This window comes from Bombina bombina, chromosome 8 (assembly GCF_027579735.1).
Source record: "Bombina bombina isolate aBomBom1 chromosome 8, aBomBom1.pri, whole genome shotgun sequence".
Classification (NCBI taxonomy): Eukaryota; Metazoa; Chordata; class Amphibia; order Anura; family Bombinatoridae; genus Bombina; species Bombina bombina.
The window spans coordinates 20,097,674-20,119,494 of NC_069506.1; the positions used below are offsets into that span (position 1 = coordinate 20,097,674).

The 21,821-nt window shown below is 41.3% G+C and overlaps 1 protein-coding gene across 1 annotated transcript in view; it reads right to left on the bottom strand.

Annotated features, from left to right (window-relative positions):
- HAUS5 (HAUS augmin like complex subunit 5) overlaps positions 1-21,821 on the bottom strand; it is a 62,566-nt gene that overhangs the window by 13,592 nt on the left and 27,153 nt on the right. Inside the window, exons 5-12 of the mRNA XM_053690174.1 lie at positions 16,666-16,690; positions 14,874-15,006; positions 14,025-14,172; positions 13,639-13,717; positions 11,816-11,895; positions 11,668-11,725; positions 2,335-2,516; positions 175-241 (exon numbers count right to left, since the gene is read on the bottom strand). Coding sequence (XP_053546149.1) covers positions 175-241; positions 2,335-2,516; positions 11,668-11,725; positions 11,816-11,895; positions 13,639-13,717; positions 14,025-14,172; positions 14,874-15,006; positions 16,666-16,690 — 772 coding nt within the window. The remainder of the gene's footprint in view (positions 1-174; positions 242-2,334; positions 2,517-11,667; positions 11,726-11,815; positions 11,896-13,638; positions 13,718-14,024; positions 14,173-14,873; positions 15,007-16,665; positions 16,691-21,821) is intronic.

Genomic DNA, 21,821 nt, shown 5'->3' on the forward strand with positions numbered 1-21,821 from the left:
ATCCCTTCTTGTTCCATCTGACTGACATTTGCATTTTGTTTTTTGTAATTATATATATATATATTACACACTATATATAAATAAATAACACACACACCCGCCCAGAATATGCAGTTCTTAGTCAAAGAAGTTTATTTTGTAACAGCATCACATATGTTAAATAAAGAATCTGACCTGCATAAGGCTGTTGAATGACGGCAGAGCACCTGCAAGACTTTGGCGTGCATCCTCACGGAGAGATCTAGACAAAGTAAATGAGACTGAGTACTACACTATACATGAGCACAATAAATTAATACAATTGTATGTAGTAGGAGGGGGTCAAACAAATGGTGTAAAAGCACAGTTTAAGAGCTCAGCATTAAATAAGTCAAATCACCCATTAAAGAGGTATTCAACTAGGATTAGTATACTGGCAAACTGATGTCAGGAGTCACTAGTCTCCGGAATTCTTTAATAACAGTGAGGTGCATGATATTTATTAACATTATACCTTCTTTTAGGAAATAATACAGATAAAATATAGCTATACCATACGAAATCAAAAGAAGGTGAGAAAATAGTTTAAAAGTGCATTAACGATCTGGCCTGGTAATAGTGACTACAAAATATTGTCCTACAAATGCCCCAAAACTAATCATGGAGAATGAAGATACTGGTTAGTGTGCGATCATTGTGCAAGAGTGACCATTTCCTGAGAGTATGCTGCTAAATCCTCTCAGTGGGTTAACAAAATGACAGTGAAAAGCTTTTCCTACTGCAGTTTTTGGCAATCAAAATCCAATTGCAGAAAATATGGGGTTAATCTGAAACTTCACACACAGACACGACTTGCGTTAACCTTACAGGAATAGGAGGAAAACAACTGGGATAAAAACTAGTGGTGTTTTTTATTTACCTGCAAACGGTAACCAACAGTAGTGCCCACATAAAAGCTCTCACTAGAGAAGTAGCTAAAAAGCAGTCGCTTGTGCTTGACACCTTCCGTGACGTTGATTCACAGGTACAGCAGTAATAGGTAGCTAAAAAGCAGTCGCTTGTGCTCGACACCTTCCGTGACATTGATTCACAGGTACAGCAGTAATAGGTAGCTAATAAGCAGTCGCTTGTGCTCGACACCTTCCGTGACATTGATTCACATGTACAGTAGTGCGGTGTGTTAGGTAGCTAAAAAGCAGCCGTTTGTGCTCGACACCTTCCGTGACGTTGATTCACATGCACAGTAGTGCGGTGTGTTAGGTAGCTAAAAAGCAGCCGTTTGTGCAATCAAACACTTTAGTGAGAGTTTTTATGTGGGCGACACTGTTGGTTACGGTTTGCTGGTAAAACAAACACTTGTTTTTGTCCCAGGTGTTTTCTTCTCATTCCTGTAATCCATCTCCCTCATTTGGAAACCGGAAAAAGGGATTCCTTGGGAACCACAGACAAGGGACAGCAGTTACAGATACCGCAGGGACAAGTGGGAGAACATGTCTGACATATACCTCATACCAATGAGGGTATAACATGTGAGTGCGCATCTGTTTGATTTCTATGTGACACGCTGCACTAGGAGCTCTTTTTGGTTCTGTGTACTCTTCCTCTCTCCCTTGTCCCAAATATATAGACGTTTATTTCCTTACAGTCTTTTAAATCATTGTGATAGGGACTAGACCTATTTCTGTGGACAATTTGCCAGCAGCCACTAGCACCGTGTAACTGTAGGTTTATCACAATAGTATTTATAATGAATACCTGAACTTGACTCTGTATGAAACCAAATGATAGTGAGCATATCTTCAAATCTGCAAATTAGACCGTGTTTGCAGAATATTTCATTGTTTCCTACAGATTCAGTCACACATTGCACCCAGTCAGGTCCCGAGAAATGGTGCCCCAAATTAATTTATAGGATCTCACAATGTCTCCCCTATACTGGCAACACTGTGTTGTATCAGCTACCTGTTGCATTAACAGTTCTGATTTATCTTATGCTGCAGCCTTATCTGGAAGCCAAGCGATTAAGTTTCATACACCAGATATACACTGCAAGTTGAGATATACTATAACCCAATAAACACTGCAGAAGTTTTTTAAACGTTTTTAAAGCTTGGTAAAAGTATGCGCACAATTTAAAAGTTAAAGGACAATTTTAAAGTGACTTTTCAGATCATTAAAAGGTTTTATAAATCAAAAGTTTGATAGCAAACATATCTATGAGCAACACATGCATTCCCTAACAGGAATAATAGGTGTTTACTGCTGGGTATTTAATTAATTTTTAATGTTATTAGCACTTTCAGTTATACGCTGATTCCTAGTTTACAAGGTCAGTCTACACGAGTCGCCTGTTACCTGGTCTTTAAGCGCTCCTTTGACTCCTGTAACTCTGTATAAAGCTCGGAATCTTCTTTAGAACTATCACTCGAGTCTTCATCAAAAGCTGACTGATGTTTTCTCAGCTGCTGATGTGCTTCCAATGCAAGATGTTCCAGCGCTGTCACTATGTGATTAGGGGGGTGAGTGCTCCAAACTCTCTGCACAATGAGAAATCAACAGAACCTTTAGATTTGTGCGGTCACTATGGCTAGAATGGTGCGTGCGCTTCAGCTCTTTATTTACAAACAAAGGATTGCATAAAAAGCTAAAGATTCGCTCAGAGGGCACAATAACTTCATTTCAAATTGTAACATCAATGTGTGTTTAACATCGTAACTTATACTATAATGATAGATACATCAGCGCGTCAGTTTCTGTATATACGTTCACTTCAGGAGCCCCTGACATTTGTTTTTTGAAAAACAGCTCCCTATTCAAACCGTTTAACTCATCGTGTTATTTGCCCCATGTGACAAAGCTCAAACAGCTCGCAAGTTACTCTCAATGGGTAACGTTCTCCATTTGTATAGGAGCGGAGCAGGTTGCAATGTATCTAAACGCAAGGTGAAAACCTAATTGGATATCAAGTTACTAGAAATAGTAGCACACAACAGCTTTTGTATTATACTTTATTGGGGAAAAAATAAATTTATATAAAAATCTATCAATAGAATAGGATATAAATGCGACAAAGAATAAGAGGTGAGTAGACTACATAGTGCATACATTAAAGGGACAGTCAAGTTCCAAAAAAAACTTTCATGTTTCAAATAGGGCATGTCATTTTAAACAACTTTCCAATTTCCTTTTATCACCAATTTGGCTTTGTACTCTTGGTATTCTTAGTTGAAAGATAAACCTAGGAGGTTTATATGCTAATTTCTTAGACCTTGAAGGCCGCCTCTAATTTAAATGCATTTTGACAGTTTTTCACCACTAGAGGGCATTAGTTCACGTGTTATATATAAATAACATTGAGCTCATGCACGTAAATTTACCATAGAGACAGCTCTGATTGGCTAAAATGCAAGTCTGTCAAAAGAACTGAAATAAGGGGGCAGTCTGCTGAGTCTTAGATACAAGGTAATTACAGAGGTAAAATGTGTATAATTATAACAGTGTTGGTTATGCAAAACTGGGGAATTGGTAATTAAGGGATTATCTATCTTTTAAAACAACAACAATTCTGGTGTTGACTGTCCCTTTAATAGATTGAAATGCAAAATATCTTCCCCAAATATACCCATGAGACATTAGGAGTCCTAAAATAAGTGTGTGTGCACATATGCATGTAGTATAAGGAAAACTACCAGAAGCCATCAATAAGCGAAGGCTCACCAAACTAACAATACAATATACCATATGAAATCTACAAGGGTAGTGTGAGATAGTGAATCATGTTTGTAATAATACAAGGGCCTATCAATAGGTTAATAAACAAACACAACAGATTACAGACCCTATCCTGCCCTTCAAAGTCTTTATGTGGCCCTCAGCACAAAAAACAAAATTTATGCTTACCTGATAAATTCATTTCTCCTGTAGTGTGGTCAGTCCATGGGTCATCATTACTTCTGGGATATTATCTCCTCCCCTACAGGAAGTGCAAGAGGATTCACCCAGCAGAGCTGCTATATAGCTCCTCCCCTCTACGTCACCTCCAGTCATTCGATCAAAGGACCAACGAGAAAGGAGAAGCCCAAGGGTGTAGTGGTGACTGGAGTATAATCCAAAAATTTTTTAAGCCTGCCATAAAAAACAGGGCGGGCCGTGGACTGACCACACTACAGGAGAAATGAATTTATCAGGTAAGCATAAATTTTGTTTTCTCCTGTTAAGTGTGGTCAGTCCACGGGTCATCATTACTTCTGGGATACCAATACCAAAGCAAAAGTACACGGATGACGGGAGGGACAGGCAGGCTCTTTATACGGAGGGAACCACTGCCTGAAGAACCTTTCTCCCAAAAACAGCCTCCGAAGAAGCAAAAGTGTCAAATTTGTAAAATTTGGAAAAAGTATGAAGAGAAGACCAAGTTGCAGCCTTGCAAATCTGTTCAACAGAAGCCTCATTCTTAAAGGCCCAAGTGGAAGCCACAGCTCTAGTAGAATGAGCTGTAATTCTTTCAGGAGGCTGCTGTCCAGCAGTCTCATAGGCTAATCGTATTATGCTACGAAGCCAAAAAGAGAGAGAGGTAGCCGAAGCTTTTTGACCTCTCCTCTGACCAGAATAAACGACAAACAGGGAAGACGTTTGACGGAAATCCTTAGTTGCCTGTAGATAAAATTTCAGGGCACGGACTACATCTAGATTGTGTAGCAGACGTTCCTTCTTCGAGGAAGGATTAGGACACAAAGATGGAACAACAATCTCTTGATTGATATTCCTGTTAGTGACCACCTTAGGTAGGAACCCAGGTTTAGTACGCAGAACTACCTTGTCTGAATGAAAAATCAGATAAGGAGAATCACAATGTAAGGCAGATAACTCAGAAACTCTTCGAGCCGAGGAAATAGCCATTAAAAACAGAACTTTCCAAGATAACAACTTGATATCAATGGAATGAAGGGGTTCAAACGGAACACCCTGTAAAACATTAAGAACTAAGTTCAAACTCCATGGCGGAGCAACAGTTTTAAACACAGGCTTGATCCTAGCTAAAGCCTGACAAAAAGCTTGAACGTCCGGAACTTCTGACAGACGTTTGTGTAAAAGAATAGACAGAGCTGAAATCTGTCCCTTTAAAGAACTAGCAGATAACCCCTTTTCTAAACCTTCTTGTAGAAAAGACAATATCCTTGGAATCCTAACCTTACTCCATGAGTAACTCTTGGATTCGCACCAATATAAGTATTTACGCCATATTTTATGGTAAATCCTTCTGGTAACAGGCTTCCTAGCCTGTATTAAGGTATCAATAACTGGCTCAGAAAAACCACGTTTTGATAAAATCAAGCGTTCAATTTCCAAGCAGTCAGCTTCAGAGAAGTTAGATTTTGATGTTTGAATGGACCCTGGATCAGAAGGTCCTGTTTCAGAGGTAGAGACCAAGGCGGACAGGATGACATGCCCACTAGATCTGCATACCAAGTCCTGCGTGGCCATGCAGGTGCTATTAGAATCACTGATGCTCTCTCCTGTTTGATTCTGGCAATCAATCGAGGGAGCATCGGGAAGGGTGGAAACACATAAGCCATTCCGAAGGTCCAAGGTGCTGTCAAAGCATCTATCAGAACCGCTCCCGGATCCCTGGATCTGGACCCGTAGCGAGGAAGCTTGGCGTTCTGACGAGACGCCATGAGATCTATCTCTGGTTTGCCCCAACGTCGAAGTATCTGGGCAAAGACCTCCGGATGAAGTTCCCACTCCCCCGGATGAAAAGTCTGACGACTTAAGAAATCCGCCTCCCAGTTCTCCACTCCCGGGATGTGGATTGCAGACAGGTGGCAAGAGTGAGACTCTGCCCAGCGAATTATCTTTGATACTTCCATCATTGCTAGGGAGCTTCTTGTCCCTCCCTGATGGTTGATGTAAGCTACAGTCGTGATGTTGTCCGACTGAAACCTGATGAACCCCCGAGTTGTTAACTGGGGCCAAGCCAGAAGGGCATTGAGAACTGCTCTCAATTCCAGAATGTTTATTGGAAGGAGACTCTCCTCCTGATTCCATAGTCCCTGAGCCTTCAGAGAATTCCAGACAGCACCCCAACCTAGAAGGCTGGCGTCTGTTGTTACAATTGTCCAGTCTGGCCTGCTGAATGGCATTCCCCTGGACAGGTGTGGCCGATAAAGCCACCATAGAAGAGAATTTCTGGTCTCTTGATTCAGATTCAGAGTGGGGGACAAATCTGAGTAATCCCCATTCCACTGACTTAGCATGCACAATTGCAGCGGTCTGAGATGTAGGCGTGCAAAAGGTACTATGTCCATTGCCGCTACCATTAAGCCGATCACCTCCATGCATTGAGCTACTGACGGGTGTTGAATGGAATGAAGGACCCGGCATGCATTTTGAAGCTTTGTTAACCTGTCTTCTGACAGGTAAATCTTCATTTCTACAGAATCTATCAGAGTCCCCAAGAAGGGAACTCTTGTGAGTGGAAAGAGAGAACTCTTCTTTTCGTTCACCTTCCATCCATGCAACCTTAGAAATGCCAATACTAGTTCTGTATGAGACTTGGCAGTTTGAAAGCTTGAAGCTTGTATCAGAATGTCGTCTAGGTACGGAGCTACCGAAATTCCTCGCGGTCTTAGTACAGCCAGAAGAGTACCCAGAACCTTTGTGAAGATTCTTGGAGCTGTAGCCAATCCGAATGGAAGAGCTACAAACTGGTAATGCCTGTCTAGAAAGGCAAACCTTAGATACCGGTAATGATTTCTGTGAATCGGTATGTGAAGGTAAGCATCCTTTAAATCCACTGTGGTCATGTACTGACCCTCTTGGATCATGGGCAAAATTGTTCGAATCGTTTCCATCTTGAACGATGGAACTCTTAGGAATTTGTTTAGGATCTTTAAATCCAAGATTGGCCTGAAAGTTCCCTCTTTTTTGGGAACTACAAACAGATTTGAGTAAAACCCCTGTCCTTGTTCCGACCGCGGAACTGGATGGATCACTCCCATTAATAAAAGATCTTGTACGCAGCGTAGGAACGCTTCTTTCTTTATTTGGTTTGTTGACAACCTTGACAGATGAAATCTCCCTCTTGGGGGAGAGGATTTGAAGTCCAGGAGGTATCCCTGAGATATGATCTCTAACGCCCAGGGATCCTGAACATCTCTTGCCCAAGCCTGGGCGAAGAGAGAAAGTCTGCCCCCTACTAGATCCGGTCCCGGATCGGGGGCCCTCGATTCATGCTGTCTTAGGGGCAGCAGCAGGTTTCCTGGCCTGCTTGCCCTTGTTCCAGGACTGGTTAGGTTTCCAGCCTTGTCTGTAGCGAGCAACAGCTCCTTCCTGTTTTGGTGCAGAGGAAGTTGATGCTGTTCCTGTTTTAAAATTACGAAAGGAACGAAAATTAGACTGTCTAGCCCTAGGTTTGGCTTTGTCCTGAGGCAGGGCATGGCCTTTACCTCCTGTAATGTCAGCGATAATCTCCTTCAAACCGGGCCCGAATAAGGTCTGCCCTTTGAAAGGTATATTAAGCAATTTAGATTTAGAAGTAACATCAGCTGACCAGGATTTTAGCCACAGCGCTCTGCGTGCCTGAATGGCAAATCCGGAATTCTTAGCCGTAAGTTTAGTTAAATGTACTACGGCATCTGAAATAAATGAGTTAGCTAACTTAAGGGTTCTAAGTTTGAGTGTAATCTCATCTAGTGTAGATGATTCAAGTGTCTCTTCCAGAGACTCAAACCAAAATGCTGCTGCAGCCGTGACAGGCGCAATACATGCAAGAGGTTGCAATATAAAACCTTGTTGAACAAACATTTTCTTAAGGTAACCCTCTAATTTTTTATCCATTGGATCTGAAAAGGCACAGCTATCCTCCACCGGGATAGTGGTACGCTTAGCCAAAGTAGAAACTGCTCCCTCCACCTTAGGGACCGTTTGCCATAAGTCCCGTGTGGTGGCGTCTATTGGAAACATTTTTCTAAATATCGGAGGAGGTGAGAACGGCACACCGGGCCTATCCCACTCCTTAGTAACAATTTCAGTAAGTCTCTTAGGTATAGGAAAAACATCAGTACTCGCCGGTACCGCAAAATATTTATCCAACCTACACATTTTCTCTGGTATTGCAACTGTGTTACAATCATTCAGAGCCGCTAACACCTCCCCTAGTAATACACGGAGGTTTTCCAGCTTAAATTTAACAATTGAAATATCTGAATCCAATCTGTTTGGATCAGAACCGTCACCCACAGAATGAAGTTCTCCGTCCTCATGTTCTGCCGCCTGTGACGCAGTGTCTGACATGGCCCTAATATTAGCAGCGCACTCTGTTCTCACCTCAGAGTGATCACGCTTGCCTCTAAGTTCTGGTAATTTAGCCAAAACTTCAGTCATAACAGTAGCCATATCCTGTAATGTGATTTGAAATGGCTGCCCAGATGTACTCGGCGCTACAATATCACGCACCTCCCGAGCGGGAGATGCAGGTACTGACACGTGAGGCGAGTTAGTCGGAATAACTCTCCCCTCGTTGTCTGGTGAAATATGTTCAATTTGTACAGATTGACTTTTATTTAAAGTAGCATCAATACAGTTAGTACATAAATTTCTATTGGGCTCCACTTTGGCATTAGCACATATAGTACATGTATCTTCCTCTGAATCAGACATGTTTAACACACTAGCAATTAACTAGCAACTTGGAAATGCTTTTTCAAGTAATTTACAATAATATGAAAACGAACTGTGCCTATAAGAAGCACAGAAAAAATTATGACAGTTGGAAATAATTAAGTTATAGCATCAAAACTTTGTAAGAAATATACAATTTTAGCAAAGGATTGTTCCCATTAGCAAAGGCTAACTAACCCTGGCAGCAGAAAAAATACACAAATAACGTTTTTTATCACAGTCAACTACACTCTTCACAGCTCTGCTGTGATGATTACCTCCCTCAAAAAAGGCTTTGAAGATCCCTGAGTTCTGTAGAGATGAACCGGATCATGCAGGAAGAAAATGAACCTCTGACTGAGTTTTTTGATGCGTAGTAAAAGCGCCAAAAATGGCCCCTCCCCCTCACACATAACAGTGAGAGAGATCAGTGAACTGCTTTAAATTAAACAAAACTATTGCCAAGTGGAAAAAATAGTGCCCAAAATATTTTTTCACCCAGTACCTCAGAGAAATAAACGTTTTTACATGCCAGCAAAAAAACGTTTAACCTCAATAAATTGTTATTTAAAACCTATTGCAAGTCCCTGCAAAATAGGTTAAGTCTATGCATACAGTATAAATCCAGTGAAGTACCATTCCCCAGAATACTGAAGTGTAAAATATACATACTTGACAGCCTGATACCAGCTACATCTACTGCATTTAAGGCTGAGTTTACATTATAACGGTATGGCAGGATTTTCTCATCAATTCCATGTCAGAAAACAAACTGCTACATACCTCTTTGCAGATTAATCTGCCCGTTGTCCCCTGATCTGAAGTTTACCTCTCCTCAGATGGCCGAGAAACAGCAATATGATCTTAACTACTCCGGCTAAAATCATAGAAAAAACTCAGGTAGATTCTTCTTCAAATTCTACCAGAGAATGAATAACACACTCCGGTGCTATTATAAAATAACAAACTTTTGATTGAAGGTAATAAACTAATTAAATCACCACAGTCCTCTCACACATCCTATCTATTTGTTGGGTGCAAGAGAATGACGTAGAGGGGAGGAGCTATATAGCAGCTCTGCTGGGTGAATCCTCTTGCACTTCCTGTAGGGGAGGAGATAATATCCCAGAAGTAATGATGACCCGTGGACTGACCACACTTAACAGGAGAAAAAAAAGTCATTGGTAATGGAAACGGCAGTGTCATGCTTCTTATTAGGTGATCAAGCAAGTGATCTTTTGTAAATCTGAGTGAAGGCCGCCTCTAATCTGAATGCATTTTGACAGTTTTTCACCACTAGAGGGCATTAGTTCATATAAGTCATATAAATAACATTGTGCTCACGCACGTGAAGTTACCTAGGGGTCAGCACTGATTGGCTAAAATGCAAGGCTTTCAAAACAACTGAAACAAGAGTGGTTTGCAGAGGCTTAGATACAAGGTAATCACAGAGGTAAAAAGTGTATTATAACAACAGTGTTGGTTATGCAAAACTGGGGAATGGGTAATAAAGGGATTATTTATCTTTTAAAAAAATATATATTCTGGTGTTGACTGTCCCATTAAAGGGACATAAAACCCAATTTTTTTCTTTCACAATTCAGAACATAACATTTTAAACAACTTTCAAATGTACTATTTTCCTTGGTATCCTTTGTTGAAAAGCAGGAAGGTAAGTTCAGGAGTGTTCACGTGTCTGCGGCTCTATATGGCAGCAGTTTTAAAGAATGTTATACATTAGCAAGTGCACTAGACGGCAGCAGTTTATAATCATTTTATACATTAGCAAGAGCAGTAGATGGCAGCAGTTTTATAACAATGTTATACATTAGCAAGAGCACTAGAGGGCAGCAGTTTTATAACAATGTTATACATTAGCAAGAACTCTAGATGGCAGCAGTTTTATAACAATGTTATACATTAGCAAGAACACTAGAGGGCAGCAGTTTTATAATAATGTTATACATTAGCAAGAGCACTAGAGGGCAGAAGTTTTATAACAATGTTATACATTAGCAAGAACTCTAGATGGCAGCAGTTTTATAACAATGTTATACATTAGCAAGAGCACTAGATGGCAAAAGTTTTATAACAATGTTATACATTAGCAAGAGCACTAGAGGGCAGCAGTTTTATAATAATGTTATACATTAGCAAGTGCACTAGATGGCAGCAGTTTGATAATAACGTTATACATTAGCAAGAGCACTAGATGGCAGCAGTTTGATAATAATGTTATACATTAGCAAGAGCACTAGATGGCAGCAGTTTTATAATAATGTTATACATTAGCAAGAGCACTAGATGGCAGCAGTTTTATAATAATGTTATACATTAGCAAGAGCACTAGATGGCAGCAGTTTTATAGTAATGTTATACATTAGCAAGAGCACTAGATGGCAGCAGTTTATAATAATGTTATACATTAGCAAGAGCACTAGATGGCAGCAGTTTTATAACAATGTTATACATTAGCAAGAGCACCAGATGGCAGCAGTTTTATAATAATGTTATACATTAGCAAGAGCACTAGATGGCAGCAGTTTTAAAGAATGTTATACATTAGCAAGAGCACTAGATGGCAGCACTATTTCCTGTCATGTAGTTCTCCAGACAGTGTATGCTACGTATCAAGTTATCTCTTCAACAAAGAACAACATGAGAACGACAGCGCATTTGCGAATAGAAAATTGAAAACTTTTTTTTTATATAAATTGTATTCCCTATCTGTGTTTCATGTCCCTTTGTTGAAGGAGGAGATGGATGTATTTATTAAAATTCTTTCAGAAAATTTAAAATGTATCACTAATATTTTTTCACCAATTTATTTTTTAATAGAGTGCTGCAAATATTGGGCTCATGCTGAATAGACCGATAATTGCATTATCAGTTATGCATTTCCGATTACAGATACTTTAGAAACTGATAAAAAAGCTGATAATTGGAAGTTTAATATTTACATATATCAGGTTATTGTGTTATGGAAAGAGAAACGTGATAGAACTCAGATCAGATATTACAACTTACCTCTGCTAAACTCACCCACTGCTGGTGAGACAAAGAGCGCACATCTGCGGCACAAGCTCTGGGGAGAAATAAAAATGATGTTAAAGTCAGAGAACGGTGCAAAGGCTAAAATAAAAAATGTGCCAAAGACTTGTATTTACAGAATTACCTTGCAGAACCAGAAACGCTATCGTCATGAAGGGATTTTAAGAACTGGAAACGCATCTGGCAGACTGCTCGGACATTGCGCTAATCCAGAAAGAAAAAGATTTAGAGTAACAATAAAAATGTTGTTAAAAAAAATAATAAAAAAAAAAATGGAATGAGACAGAAAGAAGGGTGCAGATAATATGGGCAACTGCGACAGTTTTCCCCACAACATCTGACATATAGGATGAAGGCTTTGTATTTAAGAGTCAGATAGGACATTCTAAATGCAGTTATAAGTTCACTTTCACCCCAAGGCCGTCGCCATGAGGGGTTAAACTGTTTAAATTGTTCCCAATAGTAACTGAGACTTAAGGAATAGCTGATGAAGGTGGAAAGAGGAGCTTGGTTGTTTTTAAGATAATAAGAAGACATCGAACATAAGATATTAAATAGGCAAGTGGTGTAGACCCGTGTTTTTCAACCGCAGTCCTCAAGTCTCCCTAACAGCTCAGATTTTCATTATAGCTAAACTAGAGCGTAGGTGAAAAAAGCTGATGCGTAAAAGCAGGCTAGTAACCATGGTTACTGATCAGCTGATTATTTCACCTATGCTCTAGTTCAGCTATAATGAAAGCCTGGCCTGTTAGGGGTATCTGAGGACCACGGTTGAGAAACACTGGTGTAGGTTGTAGAGAAAAAAGGACCTAGAACCAAACATTGTAGCATATGAAGGAACAGAGAATAAAGAAGAAAAAAGATAAACTGACGGTATGGTTAGTTATAAAGAGAACCACAAGAGAGCTCCGCCATAAATGCCAAAAGATTTGAGTGTTTGGGAGATGGTCTTTGTCTTTGCTGCAAGTAGGTTATTTTTTTACTTCTGCAATTGTAATTATTTGAGTGTTGGGGATGAAGCCATATTGCATGGGTTCATGAGAATTTATCAATTGTGATTTGTATACAAGCGGCAGTAGAAAAACAAAGTTAGAGCTGGTGTGGGAGGCTCAGTCTAGGGAACACTTCATCAGGATAGGTGCAAATAAGTGCATGTTTAAAGGGATGATGGAAATGTGTCAGTTTTGATAAAAGAAAGGTGACATAAGTAGATAAAAGAGAGGGGAGCCGCTGTGATGGAAGGGAACAGTTAGTATGACGAGGATTAGGAGAGGTCAGATACCTAACTGTCCATCAGTTTGTAGCAGGGGATAAGCTGTGCTTGGGAGAGCGCAGTCATCTGTGAGAAGTGGGCATCACTAATGTGGTGTCATGTCTAACAGTTTGTGTTGAGAGTCGAGCAGAAGATGTTTTAGGCTACAGGAAGAGTTGATGAGAGCACAGAAGCAGTTATACATAGAGAGGCAGAGGACAGAGTAATAGCAGCAAAACCTGAAGTGCAGAAAATCAGCCGAGATACAAGTTTTCCTCCAACAGTGCTTAGCAGTAAAGGAACATTGTACAGTGTATCAGAATATGGTTAGGGATGAGCAAGCAGGGTGCAGGGCGTGGCAAGGACTGAGGTTAGTGCACAGTTATGAAAGCAGGACTGCTCAGGGCGCGAGAGATGCCATGGTGGAGAGAAGTGGTCAGAGTTTGAGTGATGTGAATCGACTGGTTTTATATTTCTGTGGAATCTAAAGAGAGATCGTTTAGGTGTGGGAAGTGCAGTGGATGTATTAATACTACATATTAAAATACAGCGGTCAGCCATCAGTGACTAAAGTTCAGATCAAGCGCCATAATGGTGAGAGGGAGAGTATTAATACTACATGCTAAAAGACAGCGGTCAGCCATCGGAGAGTAAAGATCAGATCAAGCACCATAATGGGGAGAGTCCATTCATACCATCACTTCTGATTCCAGGGCAGTACCACCATCTGAACCTGAATCCACTGCTGCTAATATCACTTCTTTCTGGGATGCCCTGCAAAACCAAGCAAATTAACCTGTTGTGCACCTGAACCACACTTAATAAAATATTTAGATAAGAATTTTAAAGCATTGGGAGGAGCTATTATGATACAAATTAAGTCATCAGAACATCCCACAAAGCAAAACATTTAGAGTTCTTTAGCAACAGTACATAATAGTTGGGAAGAAAGTTTAGCCAAACTTATCAAAGTAATTAAAGTCAGGTTCAAGTGCAAACTGTCAGAAATGCATATCAGGGCACTAGTTACAACAAACAAAACTATTTCATACATAGAGGGATGTCGGTGCAGCCATCTCACCTCCGGATGTCCTGCATCTGCTCACAACGGTAATGTATTTTGAGGTTGCTGTCGCTCAGAGCAGTGTATTCTTCCTCTCTTTTTTTGTTAAACGCCTGAAGCAGCAGCGAGCGGCGGCACAAATCCTGCACCCTCTCAGTGTTCATTTCTGCAAGAAAATGATTGTGCATTATGTACTGCAATTCTCTACAATTATCAATACTCACAGAAATCATTCAGATGTGTTATATAGCCCCTGCTACTGCTCAACCAAATTCCTCCACGTGAAAACACCTAACTGGTACTAAACCAGACGTTTCACTCTATAGTTTTCCTTTAACGTAAATCAAAACACCTTCGCAAAGTTCTCTTCCCTACAGAAAAAAAAGTTTCCAATTCACTTCTATTATCAAATATTATCAAAGAGATACCTAGGTAGCATCTGGAGTACTACATGACAGGAAACAGTGCTGCCATCTAGTGCTCTTGCAAATGGATAACATCTTCGCTAAACTGCTGCCATATAGTGCACCAGACACGTGCACACTCCTGAGCTTATGTTCCTGCTTTTCAACAAAGGATAACAAGAGAACAAATAAAATATAATAGAAGTAAATTAGAAAGTTGTTTAAAAAAAATGGCATGTTCTGTCTGAATTTTATGTCATTTTTATTTACCAATAACACTCCAGTATTTTAAGCACGATTCTCTTATCAAACTCACTCTGATCTTTTTGTATTCTTTGTTGAAAAGGCATACTTAGGTGGGCTCAGCCATGAGCTTTTGGTAGCAAGCTGTTGATTGGTCGCTACACACATGGCCCTTTAGAGCATTATCTTGCGTTTCCTTACAGAACATCCTCGGCCTTACCCTGGCTACTTATCTCCTGTTCACAACACTGGATTTGTTCCTGCAGATGTTGCAGCTCTGTACGCAGCTCCAGTATTTCTTTACAAAGTTTTTTCCTGCGTTGTTGCTCTTCCTCCTCTGCAGATCTCTGGGCCTAGAGGTGTAGAGAAGGTCACTCACTGCAGTGCATACAGTTCAGGAATCAGAACATGTATTATTTGAAAGGGACAGTAAAGCCAAAATTAACCTTTAATGGATTGGATAGAACACACAACTTTAAACAACTTTGCAATTTACTTTAATTATCAATTGTGCTTAGTTCTCTTGGTATCTTCTGTGAAAGAGCAATTCTAGGTAAGCTCAGGAGCGTGCACGGGTCTTTAGCCATCTGACAGCAGTATTTGCAACACTGTTTATAGTAATGTTATACATAGTTACAAACACTGCTGCCATATACTGCTACAGACATGTGCACGCTACCAAGGTTTACACTAAACAAAGTCCCTTTAACCAAACAAAATTATTGTGCTCCTTGTCAAACTGGCACTGATAGTTTTTGCTTTTTTATTCAAAGCTGGCTCATGCTTTCCAAATATGCGAATTCCCTGGTTGCTGATAGGGACATGCCATATAGTGTTAATACTTTTTATGTATACATAACGTACAATCTTGGCAGACAGATATTTAGAGTTCCCTAAAGCTTCTTATGTCAGCAGAAATATATCTAGTTTTGTACAACTTGGTGGTGATGCACATCCTGTTTTTCATTGCTATAACACAGCTGTATGTTCTACACGTCAAACAGATGAAACGCATATTAGTGCTCAGGTGACTGTTATAAGTGCTGTCTGCTACCCCGTATGTGGATTACGGACGGAAAGTTACCAAAAAATAAATTACTACTTTCATCCTCTACACAAAAAAGTAAATCCAATAGCAGTTTGGTTTTTGCTGCAACTAGCCTCAGGTTCTAACCCATTTTCAGTCCTCAACCTAATTACTAGATCCCGCTGAATCTAGTTTCTATAAACTCTACTACAGCAATGCGCACAAAGGTCTCACATGATCTATCAATGCCAAAACAATTTCCAAAACACTTTCCAATTACTTGCTAATTCCAGCTGCAACTACCTACACATTTATTTACAGGATTCTTTCCTAATTCAAAGCCATCATTAAACCCTTAATGCCATAAGGACGTTCCATGCCGTCCTAACCACGCTGGGCTTTAGAGCCATTAGGACGGCATGGAACGTCCTAGCCGCTCTGCTTTACTGAAGCAGCTACGGCCTCCTAACTGGGATCACGGACTGGGGGGGGTGTGCCTAGCATCATAGGCACTCCCCCTTAGACCCGATCCCATCATTAAAATCACACGATCGCATGTATGATGGCGTGATTTCAAATTTTTTATATCTTAACTTTGTTCAGATGTAACAAATAAGTACCTTCAGAAAAGGTGATTCAGAGAGAGAATATTATTTTTTTTAAAAATCCAGTTTACTTCTATTACCAAATCCACCCAATTATCGTGGTCTTATATGTGGAGATTTAGCTCCTTTCCATGAGAGCATAAAATGAATACAAGCTTTGTTGCCAAGGATTGCTGAAGGCACGTGCATGCTAGTTACATATGTATGCTTTATCTCAGGGGTTTTCAAACCTGTACAAGTCTCCCTAAAAATGCCAGATTTCCAGAATATCTGAATTGGAGCACAGGTGAAATATTCAACTGATTAGTAAAAATAGTAAACTGCTCTCACCCAAGGTAATCCTAAAAAACTAATTACATTTGTGTTGTGAGAGAACTTACCTCTGACCGCTGAAGCTGTTGATACCTGTAGTAAGTGTCAAAGAGAAAACACAAACTGGGACTACATTTACAACAAACATCTACACAAAAGACCCCCAAAAAAACATAAAATAATGACTTACCAGATAATTTCCTTTCCTTCGATACAGGGAGAGTCCACAGCTGCATTCATTACTTGTGTGAATACAGAACCTGGCCACCACAAGAATGTTAGGAGGACCAAGCAACCGCCCAACAATCAGAACCATAGGATCTTATATCAGAGATCCAAAAGATGTCACTGCACTCAAACTGAGCCATAAACCTCTGAGAAAGCTTGTGTCCCGCAGACTCCTAGAACCAGCGAAATACAATCCTCCACCCACCAGGAAAAAACGGTCTATTCTGATGACGTCTGACAGAAACCTCAGGGTAAGATAGCTCTAAAAAAGGAAGAACCTCTTCCCATATGGACAAGTAGACAACTCAGAAATAACCCTATTAGAAGGGAGATCACAAAAGGAAGAACGTATTGCAGAACCTACCACACGTAGAAAAAACAATCTACAGACGAAATAGGTCATTAAATAAGAATTCAAAGCCCACCTCCTGTACAGGTACAAGGGAATCCAATGCCACTTCAGAAGGATAACTAACTCCAAAAAGGAGCAAGGAATTGACTCTGAACACCTGGAAAATCAATAAGCCTCTGGAACCAGAACACAAACAGAAAGCAAAAATTGCTTGCAAAATCACATGCCAGAGAAAGGAACTACAGCTGGTATCCAACCGCAGCCTTCCACTTGCCAGGTAGCTAAACTAATCAACAGGCTATCTATGCTTGTTACCCCTTCAAACAAGAACTAGCTAGACAAGTTCTGATCCAGGAGACAGAGAGAGACACAGACAGACAGAGAGAGAGAGACACAGACAGACAGAGAGAGACACACAGACAGAGAGAGAGAGAGAGAGATACAGACAGACAGAGAGAGAGAGAGATACAGACAGACAGAGAGAGAGAGAGATACAGACAGACAGAGAGAGAGAGAGATACACACAGACAGAGAGAGAGAGAGAGACACACAGACAGAGAGAGAGAGAGAGACACACAGACAGAGAGAGAGAGAGAGAGAGACACAGACAGAGAGAGAGAGAGAGACACAGACAGAGAGAGAGAGAGAGACACAGACAGAGAGAGAGAGAGAGACACACAGACAGAGAGAGAGAGAGAGAGAGAGACACAGACAGAGAGAGAGAGAGAGACACAGACAGAGAGAGAGAGAGAGACACAGACAGAGAGAGAGAGAGAGAGACACAGACAGAGAGAGAGAGAGAGAGAGACACAGACAGAGAGAGAGAGAGAGAGAGACACAGACAGACAGAGAGAGAGAGACACAGACAGAGAGAGAGAGAGAGACACAGACAGAGAGAGAGAGAGAGACACAGACAGAGAGAGAGAGAGAGACACAGACAGAGAGAGAGAGAGAGAGACACAGACAGAGAGAGAGAGAGAGAGAGACACAGACAGAGAGAGAGAGAGAGAGACACAGACAGAGAGAGAGAGAGAGAGAGAGAGACACAGACAGAGAGAGAGAGAGAGACACAGACAGAGAGAGAGAGAGAGAGAGAGAGAGAGAGACACAGACAGAGAGAGAGAGAGAGAGACACAGAGAGAGAGAGAGACACAGACAGAGAGAGAGAGACACAGACAGAGAGACACACAGACAGAGAGAGAGACACACAGACAGAGAGAGAGACACACAGACAGAGAGAGAGACACACAGACAGAGAGAGAGACACACAGACAGAGAGAGAGACACACAGACAGAGAGAGAGACACACAGACAGAGAGAGAGACACACAGACAGAGAGACACACAGACAGACAGAGAGACACACAGACAGACAGAGAGACACACAGACAGAGAGAGAGACAGAAACAGACAGACAGAGAGACACACAGACAGAGAGAGAGACAAAAACAGACAGACAGAGACACACAGACAGAGAGAGACACACAGACAGAGAGAGAGAGACAGAAACAGACAGACAGAGACACACACAGAGAGAGACAGACAGGCAGAGACACAGAGAAAGAAAGAGACACAGACAGAGAGAGAGAGAGACCTGATCCACATACCCCAGAAACACACTCCCCTACTGACAGGGAAGAGACCAAGACAAAACTGCCCCGGGGGACTAGAAGAAAAATTCTCCAACACCGGGAGATCTGGACCCACTGGAGAACGACACCCCAGCTGGTAATCCAGCTTCCTGTATGACAAACCAAGCCGCATCCAAAGGATCCAACCTGGCGCCACACTAGAACTCTGTCTAGGTACACCTCTGATTGATGGAAACGGAAAGAAGCACATTGCAAAAAAAAACAAAAAAACAGAGAATTGCCAAAACTCGGAAGCCACCCCAACACCTAGAAAAAGGCTACTGCTACATAAACCCCAGATCCCAAAACTTAGTAACAAAGCACGGTTCGAAAGGAAAAACGGTCCCTAAGAACCGGACCTGCGTAAAACAGGAATGTTAAAATGGACATCCAGCGACAGCAGCTGGATTCGAACCATCAACCTTCGAGTTGCAAACCCGCAAAGATAACCATTAAGGCTACACTGGACTGCTTTAGCCAGGAAAGATATCCTGGTAGAGAACCGTTAATTTTCTCTGAACAAAGATCTAATAAGCTCTGCATAAAACCCTTCCCCTTATTGGGAGGTACCGTTACAAGACTCCAAGGTCACCAAGCCCAGCAAGACTGAGTAAAAAAATTCCGGCCTCTAGGATCACCAAAACAATATGATCCAGCATCAAGTGCCCATCCAGAAGAACCTAAGACGACAGGTCCTGCCTGTCCTACGGGATAGATGGACCTGCTCTGCCTGGACCATAATGACTGAAAAGAGCTCGTCTCTAGAGTAGAAAGCAAGAACAGACTTAATTACCCAAAACAGGACCTGCCCCTCATCAAGGGTACGACACGTCTGTCATTAAAAAAAAACAAAATGTCTCAATCTTAAGTTCCAGCAGTGCTAGGAAAACTGATAAACAACAAAGAAAATAAGCTCTGAGGCTTAAATACTCATCTCGATAAAATCGAGGGAATCATCACCCCGAACAGAGACCTAGAAGCTTCCATAGGAAGACACCATTAGTCACAATCATCTAAGTCGATATAACCAGAAACAACCCAAGTGACGAAACTCCAAAAAGAGATTTTCCACAAAAACCCTGAGCTCTTAAAACAAAAACTATCCAAAACTAATTAGAAAAGAAAATAGTTAAACGCACAAAAGGGACTTCAAAAGGGTGTGCAAAAGGAACGGGTCCTGCCTGAGTATAACAAAAAAAAAACATAGAACTCGGGACAGGGATACTATAACTGTAGACGATAAAGAAGAGGATCCAACCCTCTCCACTCCTCTAATCAAGATGGTTATCTGATAGAGAGGACTGAGATCTGCCTGATGGATCAGGACTGGGAACCTCTAACATCACCAAAATCTCTCTCAGAAGTAAATTGAGGCGTGCCACTCTAAGTCTAAATGCCAAATCCTCTCCAGTCGGAGGAATCAAATCAAGCAATTCCAACCCCAGAGGTTCTACCTTTGAAGCCACAGAGGGAACCGCACCCCCAGATGAATGATCTGGCACAATCGTCATTTTACACGACCGCCCATGTGTAGGAGAGCACGGATCAATCCTTTGCTTGCCCGTAGGAGAAAGAGGCAAACTCGATAAAGCCATAGAGATGGCCATGCAAAAACGCGCAGTAACCTCCGGTGGAAAAAAAATTCCCCTCAGACGGAGTAATGGCACTCCAAGGGACTGCATGTGTAGGATAAGATTCTAGGAAACGCACCTCATGGGACGAGAAATCCTCAGAGGTAGACGGCTCAGTGGACTCAAACATCTCAACATTGTTTGAAGAAAAACACCCTATTGCGGCATATGGAATATGATTGAGCAGGCTGGTCTACCCGGCCCTCCTCACAACATACGCAGGTATCAAAATCTGTATCAGAGGAATCCTCTAGAATATCAGAATCCTCCATATTTCTAATTAAGAGTTTTGGTAAAAAAAAAAAAAAAATACAACAACAACAACTGGCACCTTAAACCCCCAATGGCTGGGGCACTCACCACCTCCTATGACCCAGACAGGTAGAGAAATTAACTCTTTTTCCGCAGCCACTCAGTCAGAAATCGGAAAAGGGAAACAAGACGTGACTACTCACCACTACCAGTCACATAGTGCGTCATGCAGGACCGCCCCTGCTAAGGAAAAGCGCGCCAGCTTAATAAAACTGCACAGCTCTATAACCTGTATGTTCCGTATCAGCCTAAGAGCCTAAAAATGTCTCCTTACACATACGCAGTCAAAATTACATAAACATGATTAAAATGACCCCACTGTTCAATAATCCCCCTCAGGAGATATTAACCCTTGATTCCATAAAAGATAAAGGAGTCTCACTGAGACCCTGTCTTCTATCGTTAATATGTGTGTGTAAAATGAAACGATCTTACCGGAATCGAGTCCGTGGAACAGCAACACGGTTCTTCAAGTTTGACAGATAAAAGCAGCGCCTCTGAAATGGACTTGAGTGAAGAAAGTAGGAAGCGAAACTCGTCAACGCTGATTGCTTGCAGGACCTCTTAATTTGAGCCTGAATGGTTTTGCAGAAAGACTCTCCCTGCATCTCCAGACCCTAATTTTTATCAATGCTCTCACTGAGAGGCTGACAAGACTACTTAAAACTTCAGTCCCATATCAAAGGGTAGATACCCTTACTAAGGAACTACTCTGAATATTCTGACACTTCTCTGCCAACCTCCTGTGACGAAAGGCAAAGTATGACTGGGTGAGGTATTTAAGCCTTTGGCTGGGGTGTCTTTGCCTCCTCCTGTTGGCCAGGTTCTGTATTCCCACAAGTAATGAATGCAGCTGTGGACTCTCCCTGTACTTAGAAGGAAATACAAATACTCAGCACTTAAAACATTTGCAAAGCAGAACTTATACTAGCGAAGATTGTGCTGGAACATAGTGTGAGTATATTAATTTGTGCGTTGGAGATGGATTGTGGAAAATGTGCTTGACCTGCACCTTGATTTGGCTAGAAAAAAAAATAAAATACTGATCGTAACATAAAAGTTGTATTGTAT